This window comes from Ornithorhynchus anatinus, chromosome 8, assembly GCF_004115215.2.
Source record: "Ornithorhynchus anatinus isolate Pmale09 chromosome 8, mOrnAna1.pri.v4, whole genome shotgun sequence".
NCBI classification, from domain to species: Eukaryota; Metazoa; Chordata; class Mammalia; order Monotremata; family Ornithorhynchidae; genus Ornithorhynchus; species Ornithorhynchus anatinus.
In genome coordinates this window covers 20,266,200-20,280,083 of record NC_041735.1, presented here as the reverse complement: position 1 = coordinate 20,280,083, position 13,884 = coordinate 20,266,200, and the positions used below count along the sequence as shown (strand labels likewise).

The window sequence follows — 13,884 nt, the reverse complement described above, 5'->3', positions numbered from 1 at the left end:
AATTTCCGGAGACACTAATATACAGCCGTCGATGACTGGGAATGATGCTCAAACAGGCAGCACAGTTGAGAAAGCGGAAGGTACTCCTTCAAATGGAACCCTGGGCTCAAAACCCTTCGCCAAACTCTCTTCCCCTCTTCAAAGTCCTACTGAGAGCTCACCTCCTCCAGGAGGCCTTCCCAGACTGAGCCCTCCCTTTCCCTCTACCCCTCCTCCCCTCCCCATTCCCCCTACTCCCTCCCTCTGCTCTTCCCCCTTCCCCTCCCCACAGCACTTGTGCTTATTTTTACATATTATTTATTACTCTATTTTATTAATGATATGTAGATATCTATGATTCTATTTATCTTGATGGTATTGATGCCTGACTACTTGTTTCGTTTTGTTGCCTGCCTTCCCCTTTGAGACTGTGAGCCCGTTGTTGGGCAGGGATTGTCTTCTATCTGTTGCCGAACTGTACATTCCAAGCGCTTAGTACAGTGCTCTGCATATAGTAAGCGCTCAATAAATACAATTGAATGAATTACTTTTCAATAGCCTTCTCAAGTCTTTATATCTGACCTTTGTCTGAAACCTTAAACCCCTGGAGACTGTAGCCTGCAAATGAGGATGCAAACGATAAGGATGCAATACAATTCTGCTGCCGAATTGTAGATTCCAAGCGCTTAGTACAGCGCTCTGCACATAATAAGCGCTCAATAAATACAACTGAATGAATGAATAAGCCATTCAGTATTTCTCTTTACCTGTAAAGGGGATTAAGTACAAGAGTAGGCTAATAAAGGCTGCGGTAAAATTCCACCCTTTCAAACGGCAAACTCGTCGTGCTCAGGGAACCTGTCTACCAACTCTGTTGTACTGTACTCTCCCACGCGTTTAGTACAGTGCTCTGCGCACAGTAAGCGCTCCATAAATACAACTGAATGATTGATTCAAAGTATTTTTTTTTTTAAAAGGCAACTATCTGTCCAGGATGTTTTAGGTATTCTCTGCCTAGCGATAGGGTGTAGACCGTGACCCCTTTGTGGGCAGGGACTGTCTCTCTGTGATGCTGAATTGTACTTTCCAAGTGCTTAGGACAGTGCTTTGCACACAGTAAGTGCACAATAAATATGACAATGAATGAATGAATGCTCACATGGCTATTTATTGTACTGTATTCTTCCATGCCCGTAGTTCTGTAATCAGTAAGTACTCAAATGGGCATCAGAGGTCTTGGGCTGGCAGCATGGCCTAAGTGGCAAGAGCACAGGCTTGGGAGTCGGAGGTAGTGGGTTCTAATCCCAGCTCTGCCACCTGTGTGTGACCTTGGGCAAGTCACTTCACTTCTCTGCATCTCAGTTACCTCATCTGTAAAATGGGGATTGAGACTATGAGCCTCATGTGAGACAGTGACTATGTCCAACCTGATTATCTTGTAACTACCCCAGTGCTTGGCATATATTAAGCACTAAATACCATTATCATAATTGGAGTGGACGAGATCAACCTTCCACTCTACCTTCTATGGAACAGGTGGGTGTTTTTTTTTTAATTAATGGTACTTAAGTGTTTACCATGTGCCCAGGATTGTAGTAAGCACTGGAGTAGACACACGGTAATCAAGCTGAACACAGTCCATAACTCACGTGGGGCTCACAGTCATCATCCCCATTTTAAAGATGTGGTAACTGAGGCACAGAGAAGTCAAGTGACTTGCCCAAGGTCACAAAGCAGACAAGTGGTGGAGCCGGAATTGGAACCTAGGTCCTCTGACTCCCAGCCCCATGCTCTTTCCACTAGGCTTTGCTTCTTCTTCTGACATATTTCCACATAGAGGGTCACTTTGTTTTATGGGCCGCTGCAATCAATATGTACTTTCTCTTCCAAAGAAAGCAGTAAATTCTGTTTCAGGACCCAGAAAAAATCAACTAAACTCTTCCTACTTCCTACTTGACCTACAACCCAGGCTGTGAACTTCGTTCCTCTAATGCCAATCTGCTTACTGTACCTTGATCTCATCTATCTCACTGCCAACCTCTCACCCACATCCTACCGTTGTCTTGGAACGCCTTCCCTCTTCATATCTGACATGCAATTACTCTCCCCCCCTTCAAAGTCTTATTGAAAGCACATCCCCAAAGTTCTCATTTCCTTTTCTCCACTCCCTCCTGCTCACCCTGATTTGATCCCTTTATTCACTGCCCCCCTCAGCCCCAAAGTATTTACAAACACATCAATCAAGAGTATTTACTGGGCACTTACTGTGTGCGTAGCACTCTCCTAAGCACTTGGGAGAGTATAAACACAAAAACAAAACAGACGTGTTCCCTGCCCACAACCCGCATCTGTACTTTATTGATTTATATTAATGTCTGTCTTCCCCTGTAGAGTAAGTTACAGAGAATGTGTCTGTTGTCTTTTTACCCTGTATTCTCCGAAGCGCTTAGCACAGTCTTCTGCCCACAGGAAGAGCTCAAATACGATTGATTCCTTCTCTCCTTTGCAGGGACAGTCGTTTCAAGGGGATGACAATTGCTCCCTCTGCTGATGGATGGTCCTTTAAATCGTACGCTTCAGGCAAGAATACCGGGCACTATCATTTCTGGTTATTTCCTCAGAAAAACCCTCCCAGAATGACTAAAAACAACTTGAGTAGGCCTGGACCGCCATAAAAAAACTGCAAAGCCATTAGCTTCTCTTAAATATATTATCCATGATGCCACTCACAGACAACTCCCACAGCCCGTGCACTGGAGAAACGTGCACCTTCAATGGTATCTATTGAGAACGTACTCTGCGGAACACTTCAGACGAGGACTATGAAGTCAGTACCGTGATCCGGCCCTCAGGTTTACGATCTAGAGGGGATAAATTTGTCAGACTTAACAGTCTGTCTACAGTTTCAACTTCATTGGCAAAGGAGTAGACCAAAATCGAATAAAAAGAAATTTCAAAAATGCCTCCTTGGCGTTTGAAGCTCTTTATATGATGCAAAATGAGGTAAACCACATTCAATTCTTTATTCAGATCAAAATAGTAACAATCAGGATAATAAAATACATTTTTCCCCCACTTTGATTCTCATGCATTAACTGTACCTTATACATCAAGTGGTATTTTGAGATAAAAGCCCAACTCTGTTTCCTAAGTCTGATTACTCATCCACCCTCCAGTAATGGTGATGTTGAGTTTCCTAAATAGCTTTATGTTATAGCTGTCTCCATTTATCCGGCAATTTGGGTTGCAGAGTAGCCAGGGAAAGTTCCTCAACCCTCAGAGAAGCAATTAGCCCACTGGGCAAATTGAACTGGTTTTCCGTTTGCCTTCAGAGCCTAGTATCCGGCCTAGTTTGCAAAAAACACTCAAATAATAATAATAATAATGGCATTTGTTAAGCGCTTACTATGTGCACCGTTCTAAATGCTGGAGAGGATACAAAGTGATCAGGTTGTCCCTCTTAGGGCTCACAGTCTTAATCCCCATTTTACAGATGAAGTAACTGAGGCACAGAGAAGTGACTTGCCCTAAGCCACGCAGCTGACAAGTGGCGGAGTCGGAATTTGAACCCATGGCCTCTGACTCCCAAGCCCGGGCTCGTTCCCCTGAGCCACGCTGCTTCTCAAATACCATTACCAGCTATGGAGGTTACAACTTTGTTAATCCTTTTCCCCTGCTGACATCATGTCTCGAGTCGCCCCATGCTGAAGCCGAACTGTACATTCCAAGCGCTTAGTACAGTGCTCTGCACATAGTAAGCGCTCAATAAATACGCTCGAATGAGTGAAGCCAAGTTCAGGCTCTGACTTCGTTCTCACCAACCAAAGTACCCCGGCGAATGACGGGGCAGCGACCAGACAGTTGGCCGAGGCGGGGGTTTGGATGGGGACGCGGGTTGCCGAGGAGGGGTGGTAGGGGCTAGAAGAAAAGGAGACAAGGAAAACCTCCTCTCCCCATGTCTGTTTCCAGGCTCCCCGGCTCCTTCGAGAAGCTTCCTGGCCCTTGCCCCTCTCCGTGTTGATCGGCCAGAATCAATTCAACCTCCAAATGCAGACGCCGGGATTTACGGAAGATCAACCAGTATCCCGCAGCTTTATAACTGACTGTCTTTGAAATCTCATCTACTTATGGGCCTGGGAGTCGCAGGACGTGGGTTCTAATCCCGACTCCGCCACTTGTCTGCTGGAGGATCTTGGGCAAGTCACTTAATTTCTTGGGCCCCAGTTACCTCCTCTGGAAAATGGAGGTGAAGATTGTGAGCCCCACGTGGGACAACCTCATCCCCTTCTATCCCCCCTAGTGCTTAGAACAGTGCTTTGCACACAGTAAACATTTAATAAACGCCGTCATTATTATCATTCACCTCCTCTGTAAAATGGGGATTACGACTGTGAGCCCCACGTGGGACAACCCGATGACCTTGTTTCTAATAATAATAATAATATTTGTTAAGCGCTTAACTATGTGTCAAGCATGGTTCTAAGCACTGAGTAGGAACAAGGTAAGCAGGTTGTCCACGTGGGACTCACAGTCTTAATCCCCCTATTACAGATGAGGGAACTGAGGCACAGAGAATAATAATGATAATGTTGGTATTTGTTAAGCGCTTACTATGTGCAGAGCACCGTTCTAAGCGCCGGGGTAGTTACAGGGTGATCAGGTTGTCCCACGTGAGGCTCACGGTCTTAATCCCCATTTTACAGATGAGGTAACTGAAGCACAGAGAAGTTAAGTGACTTGCCCAAAGTCACACAGCTGACAGGTGGCGGGGTCGGCATTAGAACCCATGTCCTCTGACTCCCAAACCTGCGCTCTTTCCACTAAGCCACACTGCTTCTCTACACCAGTGCTTGGAAAAGTGCTTGGCACATAGTAAGTGCTCAACAAATACTATTATTATTATTATTCTTATTAAATGGTCCATTCAAACAGAGAGGGTCACCTGACAACAGAGAGCAATTTTCCCCAAGAATTCTATGAGATGTTGCTCACCCGCAGATTGACGTTTTTAAAAATCCTTACAGAGACGATAGCAGCGGTGACAAAGAAATAGAGGACCCCTTGAAAAGAAAGTTAAGCACAACACCAAGCACAGTCAGTCGATCAAGGGTATTTAAGAGAAGCAGCGTGGCTCAGTGGAAAGAGCCCGGGCTTGGGAGCCAGAGGTTGTGGGTTCTAATCCCGGCTCCGCCACTTGTCAACTCTGTGACCTTGGGCAAGTCACTTCACTTCTCTTGGCCTCAGTTAACTCCTCTGGAAAATGGAGGTGAAGATTGTGAGCCCCACGTGGGACAACCGCATCCCCCTCTATCCCCCCCCCCAGTGCTTAGAACAGTGCTTTGCACATAGTAAGCGCTTAGCAAATGCCATTATTATTATTATTATCATTCTCCTCATCTGTAAAATGGGGATGAAGACTGTGAGCCCCACGTGGGACAACCTGATCACCTTGTAACCACCCCCAGCGCTTAGAACAGTGCTTTGCACATAGTAAGCGCTTAACACATACCATCATTATGATGATTATTATTCCCTTCTCTGTGCTGCAGTGACCTCCTCTGTAAAATGGGGATGAAGACTGTGAGCCCCTCGTGGGACAACCTGACCACCTTGTAACCACCACCCCCAGCGCTTAGAATAGTGCTTTGCACATAGTAAGCATTTAACAAATGCCATCATTATTGTTATCATTCACCTCATCTGTAAAATGGGGATGAAGACTGTGAGCCCCATGTGGGACAACCTCATCCCCTTCTATCCTCCCCCAGCGCTTAGAACAGTGCTCTGCACATAGTAAGCGCTTAACACATGCCACCACTATTATTATTATTCCCTTCTCTGTGCCTCAGTGACCTCCTCTGTTAAATGGGGATGAAGACTGTGAGCCCCACGTAGGACAACCTCATCCCCTTCTATCCTCCCCCACTGCTTAGAACAATGCTTTGCACAGAGTAAGCGCTTATCACATGCCATTATTATTATTCCCTTCTCTGGGCCTCAGTGACCTCCTCTGTAAAATGGGGATGAAGACTGTGAGCCCCACGTAGGACAACCTCATCCCCTTCTATCCTCCCCCACTGCTTAGAACAGTGCTTTGCACAGAGTAAGCGCTTATCACATGCCATTATTATTATTCCCTTCTCTGGGCCTCAGTGACCTCCTCTGTAAAATGGGGATGAAGACTGTGAGCCTCAGGTGGGACCACCTCATCCCCTTCTATCCCCGCCCCAGCGCTCAGAACAGTGCTCTGCACAGAGTAAGCGCTCAGCAAACGCCATGACGAGGAGGCGGGGGCCTGCCAGGCGGCCCCGCCCCGGGTGGTGTGGACTGAGCGCCCACCGTGTGCAAGGCGCTGTGCTAAGCGCTTGGCACGTGCGACGGGGGGTGGGGGAGACGCCCCCTGCCCGGCGCGGGACTGGCAGCCATGACCAACGGCCTCCCTTACCTGCCCTCCTGGCGGGGCTCGCCCTCCGTCCCGCTCGGGGAGGAAGAGTCCGGAGCGGCGGGACCCGGGGCCGCCGCCGCCGCCATCGCGCCTCCCCGTCCAAGGGGAAAAGGGGACGAGGCCCGAGGGGAGGGAAAAGGGACCCAGGCCTGAGGAGAAGGCGGCGACGGCGCGGGGAACCCTGGGAACTGTAGTTTAAAGCCCGGCCGCGCTCTCGCCCAGCCCCTTCTGGGGAACTACAACTCCCTGGGGGCGGCGCGGCGGCGGACGGCTGCATTCTGGGAGTTGTAGTTTGACAGCCGCGACGGGCTCCGGCCGAGCGGCTTGTCGGCAACTACAACTCCCTGGGGGCAGCGCGGCGGCGGACGGCTGCATTCTGGGAGTTGTAGATGGACAGCCGCGACGGGCTCCGGCCGAGCTGCTTGTCGGGAACTACAACTCCCTTGGAGCCGGCGGGGAGGGACAGTTGCATTCTGGGAGTCGTAGTTCGGGGGGGGGAGGCTTGCGGGCGGCCATGGAGCGTGCGAGGCTGAGGTCACGTGGAGGCAGCTGAGCGCTCACCTCCTCCAGGAGGCCTTCCCAGACTGAGCCCCACCTTTCCCTCTGCTCCTCCTCCCCTTCCCACCCTCTGCTCCTCCCCCTTCCCCTCAGCACGGTGCTCATCGTATATATCATTTATCACCCTATTTATTTTGTTAATTTTGTTAATAGTCTCCTTGATTCTATTTATCTTGATGATGCTGTCTTGTTTTTGTTGTGTTCTGTTCTGCTTTGCTGTCTCCCCCGTTTAGACCGTGAACCCGCTATTGGGCAGGGATGGTCTCTATCTGTTGCCGAATTGTCCATTCCAAGCGCTTAGTACAGTGCCCTGCACAAAGCAATCGCTCAATAAATACTATCGAATGAATGACTATTATTTATTACCCTATTTATTTTGTTAATGAGGTGTATAGCTCCTTGATTCTATTTATCTTGATGATGTTGTTTTGTTTTGTTCTGTTTTGCTTTGCTGTCTCCCCCGTTTAGACTGTGAGCCCGTTTTTGGGCAGGGATGATCTCTATCTGTTGCCGAATTGTCCATTCCAAGCGCTTAGTATAGTGCCCTGCACATAGCAATCGCTCAATAAATACTATTGAATGAATGGCTATTATTTATCACCCTATTTATTTTGTTAATGAGGTGTATAGCTCCTTGATTCTATTTATCTTGATGATGTTGTCTTTTGTTCTGTTTTGCTGTCTCCCCCATTTAGACTGTGAGCCTGTTATTGGACAGGGATGGTCTCTATCTGTGGCCGAATTGTCCATTCCAAGCGCTTAGTATAGTGCCCTGCACATAGTAATCGCTCAATAAATACGATTGAATGAGTGAATGAATAAATGACTATTATTTATTATCCTATTTATTTTGTTAATGAGGTGTATAGCTCCTTGATTCTGTTTATCCTGATGATGTTGTCTTGTTTTGTTCTGTTTTACTTTGCTGCCTCCCCCGTTTAGACTGTGGGCCCGTTATTGGGCAGGGATGGTCTCTATCTGTTGCCGAATTGTACATTCCAAGCGCTTAGTATAGTGCCCTGCACATAGTAAGCGCTAAATAAATACTATTGAATGAATGAAAGAATGAGGGCGGGAAAGGGGTGAGGAATGGGGCGAGGGAATGGGTCCGCAAACGGACCCCGGGTTTAAGGCCTAAATGTTCTAGGGACATCGGGGGCCACTGCCCAGTCCTCCTTTCACTAACTCTGTGCCTTTTCCCTGCAGAAAACTGTTAAAGAAACAACCAGAAGAGTTAACTCCGGGCCCCGACAGTCATTAGAACTGTCTGTAGATTAGACTGTAAACCCGTCAAAGGGCAGGGACTGTCTCTATCTGTTACCGATTTGTGCATTCCAAGCTCTTAGTACAGTGCTCTGCACATAGTAAGCGCTCAATAAATACTATTAAATGAATTAGAAGAAACCCAGTTGACATCTACATCCCTTCTCTCTCAAGAATGTTTTCATGGTGTCCTGTCATCTCTGCTTTTTCTCATTTGTAATGTCACTGGGAAGTCTATCCAAAAACGTCATGGGAAAGTTGTTTCAGAGCCCCCTTTTTTAATGGTATTTGTTAAGCACTTACTATGTGCCAGGCAGTGTACTACATGCTGAAGTCAATACAAACAAATCAGGTTGGCCACTGTCCTTATCCCATAGGGGGCTCACAGTCTTAATCCCCATTTTGCAGGTGAGGTAATGGAGGCACAGAGAAGTGAAGTGCCTTGCCCAAGGTCACATAGCACACAAGTGGCAGAGCTGGAATAGAGCCCAGTTTCTCTGGCTCTGCTATCATCTTTGCCTGCCTTGTGATATTAAATAAAAAGAAGTGTTCCTGTAGCAAGGAAATGCTACAGGAAACCTGGGGCAAGTCTAACCTCGTGTGGAAAGCAGGGCAGGGCATCTAAGTAGAACTAAGTAGAACTAGATGCCTTGCCCTAGTAGGCATCTAAGTAGAACTCATCTAAGTAGAACTAAGTAGAAGTAGTACTCTAGGCTGGACCAAGCAATCTTCATGACACAGCGGGAGAAAGGAGCAGCGCCTAAGGGGTTTGCTGGGTACTTCAACTGTAAATGAATGTTAATTACCAATTGTTGGCAAATTAGCAGCTCTTCATTTAGAGTTCAGTGCTTAGGGCCCTTCGAGCTCGTGTGGGGCAGGGTCGCTATCCAACCTGGTTAAGCACTTACAACAGATACCATTATTATTATTATTATTTGAGACTAGAAGAAGCAGAAAACGTGTGGAAAGTGGTCAGCAGATGCTCCGTACTCTTGGGTTCTCCAGCCCCTCCCACCACTAAAGTAATGTGCCAACAGCAACCAGTTTTCCTACCCGCAAATTTGCTGCTTCCAGATTCGGAGAATCAATAACATAGCCTGAGGCTGGGCCCACTTCTGATCTGTGGTGCTCATCAGCAGTTTTCCTCTCAGAATCCTTACGATTATCCTCGTCAATAGCACTGACTGAGTGGCTACAGTATGCAGAACACTGTACTAGTGCTTGGAAAATAGACAGAACAAGAAGACCCCGATCCCAGCTCTCAAGAGAAGCAGCGTGGCCTAATGGATAGAGCGTGGGCCTGGGAGTCAAAAGAACCTAGGCTCTAATCCCAGTTCTGCCACTGGCCTGCTGTGTGACACTGGGTAATTGGCTTCACTTCTTTGTGCCTCAGTTTCCTCCTCTGTAAAATGGGGATTAAATCCAATTCCTTCCTATTTAAATTGTGAGCCCCAAAAAGGACAGGGACTATGGCCAACATAATAATAATAATGATGGTATTTGTTAAGCGCTTACTATGTGCCAAGCACTGTTCTAAATGCTGGGGTAGATACAAGGAAAGAGGGTCGTCCCACATGGGGCCCACAGTCTTAATCCCCATTTTTCAGATGAGGTAACTGAGGCACAGAGAAGTTGTGACTCGCCCAAAGTCACACGGCTGACAAGTGGTGGAGCTGGAATTAGAACCCACGCCCGTGCTCGTTCCACTAAGCCACGCTGCTTCAATGGTTATCTTGTATCTACCACAGTGCTTGGCTCATAGTAAGCCCTTAATAAATACCATTAATATAATTATTACTATTACCTAAAATATCCATAAGCAATTAAACATGTAAGCTCCTTGTGGGAGGAGATCGCATATACCTCCTCTGTTATGTTGTACTTTCCCAAGCTTTTAGTTCAGTACTCTTGCACACAGTAAGCACTCAATAAATACCATTTACTGAAATGAATATATGAAAAAACTGACCTGATATGCACGAGTGCTAAGATGAAGAGGCACGATTAGGAAGTGGGAGAAGGCTCAGAAGAACTCAGAAGGACCTGGGTTCCAACGCCGGCTCTGCCACTGTCTGCTGTGTGACCTTGGGCAAGTCACTTCTCTGTGCCTCAGTAGCCACATCTGTGAAATGGGGATTAGGGCTGCGAGGCCCACGTGGGACACAGACTGTAACCAACCTGATTAACTTGTATCTACTCCGGCACTTAGTACAGGACCCGGCACATAGTAAACGCTTAACAAACACGATGAATAAATAAACAAGTAAATATAGGAATAAATAAATAAGATAGCACATCCAGGCCGAGGGGGGAAAAAGAGCTTGAGTAGTTTGCTAGAGATGACGGGTTTTAGGCCGTTGATTCAGACATCCCATCAAAGGCCCGGGACCCTCCCGGGAAAATCTTGGAGGAGAGTTTGATAGGATAGGCAGACGCAGGTCTTTCAAACGGGAAGTGGGTGGAGGGTAATGGGTAGAGGATCCGTGGGCGAGATGGAAAGCCGGGCTGCAGATTTACCGGTTTGCAGCTGTCCGTGTGATGCTGGCTCCATCCAGTGGCACTGCTCCAAACCTGCCTGGCCTGGCTTGGTCTAGAAAAGAGAGCGGAACAAGCCTCGGTTGCAAGAACCCTGTAGGGACTGGATGGGGCCGAGCCACAGAATGGCCAGCCTTGGGTTGGGTCACCCGTTCCGGACTCGAACTTGACTGGGCCCACTAACGGAGACCCAAAGCAGAAGAGGAGGACATACCCTAACACTGCTGGGCGAGCTGTTGCGATTAGCTGGGAGACTGGATTTCAGGAAGAATGGTGGACTCTCCTTCATTGCAGATTTTAAGAAGCACTCAGTACAGCATTCTGCACACAGTAAGCGCTCAATAAATATTTCTGATTGATTTAAAAAGTCCTTTAAACCCCTACAACCCCCTATACGTGGGGGTTGGGAAAAGGTCAGGCCTGAGGAACAATAAAGCAAAGAACAATCGCAGTAACTACATTAATATATTTAATATAAATGAATACATTTCTTTTATTAATGTCTGTATGCCATTCTAGATTGTAAGCTCATTGTAGGCAGGGAATGTGTCTCTCAACATCGTTATATTGTCGTATTGTACTCTCCAGGCGCTTAGCACAGTGCTCTGTGATTGATAAATATGATTGTTCGATTTGATTGATTGATAGAAGATTCCTCATCTCTGGTCACCGAGTGGACTTAGGTAGGTGTCTTCTTCTTAATGGCAGTGTTGCCCAGAGGCTGGGCTAAGCTTGGAAGGGGGGCAGAAATGTGGCATTCCCACCCCCGAGGGCCCCTGTTTCTCTCTCCCATCTCTCTTCTCTCTGACTGTAACTAAGAAGCGAGTGCGGCTTCTCAGAAGAGGTAAAGCCCACACAGTCTTGGAAGAGGCTGATGCATGAGTTCCAACAAACTTTGCCCCCCAGGACCCTGAGGAGAATCCCAGGATCGGGGAAAGGGGGAGTTACGGATGAAGCAGGGCTGCAGGGGTGGGGAGGGGGCAGGGACACATCTTCCCTCCCTCCATGCGCATTGCTCATCCCTTAAAGAATAATTAGTGTCCTTGCCAAGCTGGCAGTTGCCCTGCTGAGCTGGCAAACCATGCCTGGTGTTAGTGGGCTTCACCAGTGGGTTCACTCTTCTGCTCCTTGCCCCTGACATGCACCACACAGGCTTGTTTGGGAGCCATTGCGGGAGTGGGGGAAGTTTGGTTTTGGCTTCCCACCTGGGATACTCCAGGCTCGCTCCTGTTTCTGTCACACCTTCAAATTCTAAATTCTCCCACTGCCCCCCACCAGCTCCCTCTCCCACCCCAACTTCCTACCTGACGACGCTAGTTTAAATCGAGTAGGTGACCACGACAGGGCTAGGGGTCCAGCCACAGCCATGAAGAAAGATGATGATGTGGGGGTTCCAGAATTACATTCATTCTCAGTCCAACTCACCCCCGCAGATTGTGTACCAGGGCGGTCTGCTGCTGCTGCCGCCCGCTGCTACCGAAAAGGATTTCCTCTTGACTCTAGCTACTCCGTGAAGCCTGGCATCAGCATCATATTTATTTATTCAACACCCTGCATTGTACCAAACATTGTCCTAAACACAGCAGCACCGAGAGCGTCCCAGCATTTGCTGAATAACCAGACCTCAAACCGAGTCCTCAGCTTCTTCCCAAGGCCTGGGGTTGCTGTGAATAATAATGTTGGTATTTGTTAAGCGCTTACTATGTGCCGAGCACTGTTCTAAGCGCTGGAGACCTGTGCTTGTTTATCTTTCCATTAGTCCAGCAAGGTAGGAAGACAGCTGGGATAACAGTAGTGGTAACGGTTTTTATTGAATACTAACTGAGCCTAGTGTATTATTCTGAAGACTCGGGAAGCAGCATGACTTAGTGGAAAGAGCACAGGCCTGGGAGCCGGAAGACCAGAGTTCTAAACCCAGCTTCACCCCTTTCCTGCTCTGAGCCTCAGTTCCTTGCTCTGCAAAATGGGGGTTCATTATCTGTTCTCCCTCCTACATAGTCTGTGAGCCCCGTGTGGGACCCGATTATCATGTATCTACTCCGGTGCTTAGTACAGTGCTTGGCGCATAGTAACTGCTTAACAAATGTCGCAATTATATTACAATTATACAACAGAAGAATTATTAGTAATATTATACTATTACAACAGAAGAAGAAGACATTCCCCGCCCAAAGGAGCTTACAGTCATGCCTCTTGTTCTAAAGAGAAATATGGAAGCCCAAGGAAGAGCATGGAATTGCTTGTGACAAATCAATATTCCAGTATCAGTGAATTTCACATATCCACTTGGGCAGCTCTGTCTAGAAGAGAAGGGCACAGCGCTGAGACTGGGATATCTTTTTTTAATGTTTTTTTTTAAGTGCTTACTTTGTGTCAGATACCCTACTAAGTGCTGGAAGAGATACAGGAAAATCAAGTCGGACAGAGAAGCAGCGTGGCGCAGTGGAAAGAGCCGGGCTTAGGAGTCAGAGGTCATGGGTTCTAATCCTGTCTCTGTCGCTTGCCAGCTATGTGACGTTGGGCAAGTCACTTAACTTCTCTGTGCCTCAGTTACCTCATCTGTAAAATGGGGATTAAAAACTGTGACCCCCCCCAAGTGGGACAACCTGATCACTTTGTATCCCCCAGCGCTTAGAACAGTGCTTTGCATGTAGTAAGTGCTTGACAAATACCACCATTATTATTATACAGCCCCTGTCCCAACTGAGGCTCACAGTCTCAAATCCCCATTTTACAGATGAGGTAAACTGAGGCACTAAGTGAAGTGACTTGTCCAAGTGACTCCCAGGCCCATGCCTTTTCTACAAGGCCATGCTGCCATGCTGTTTCTGTGGCCTGTCTGGATCCAGATCTGGATCTCATGTCCAGATTTGCTGCCATCAAACTGTGTAAGTTTGCTTGGGATGGTTGCATCCTTTGTTCCTCATCTTCATGAACTACTTTTCCTGGCATTTACAGAGTGACTGTATACTTTAAGCTTGTTGTGGTTAGGGATCATGTCTACCAACTTTATTATACTTTCCCAAGCACTTAGTACAGTTCTCTGCACATAATAAATGCTCAATAAATATTAAATATCTACTACTAAGCACTTGGGTGAGAAC

The 13,884-nt window shown here is 47.4% G+C and overlaps 1 protein-coding gene across 2 annotated transcripts in view; it reads right to left on the bottom strand.

The window, feature by feature from the left end:
• The window catches only part of UCKL1 (uridine-cytidine kinase 1 like 1), a 44,616-nt gene extending 38,061 nt beyond the window's left edge, over positions 1 to 6,555 (bottom strand). The window contains exon 1 of one of the 2 annotated variants that reach the window (XM_029070519.2): positions 6,425 to 6,555. In XM_029070519.2, coding sequence (XP_028926352.1) covers positions 6,425 to 6,510 — 86 coding nt within the window. In that variant the 5' untranslated portion in view covers positions 6,511 to 6,555. The remainder of the gene's footprint in view (positions 1 to 6,424) is intronic. The other variant, XM_029070520.2, reaches the window with a different exon arrangement.
• Between the last annotated feature and the right edge of the window lie 7,329 nt (positions 6,556 to 13,884).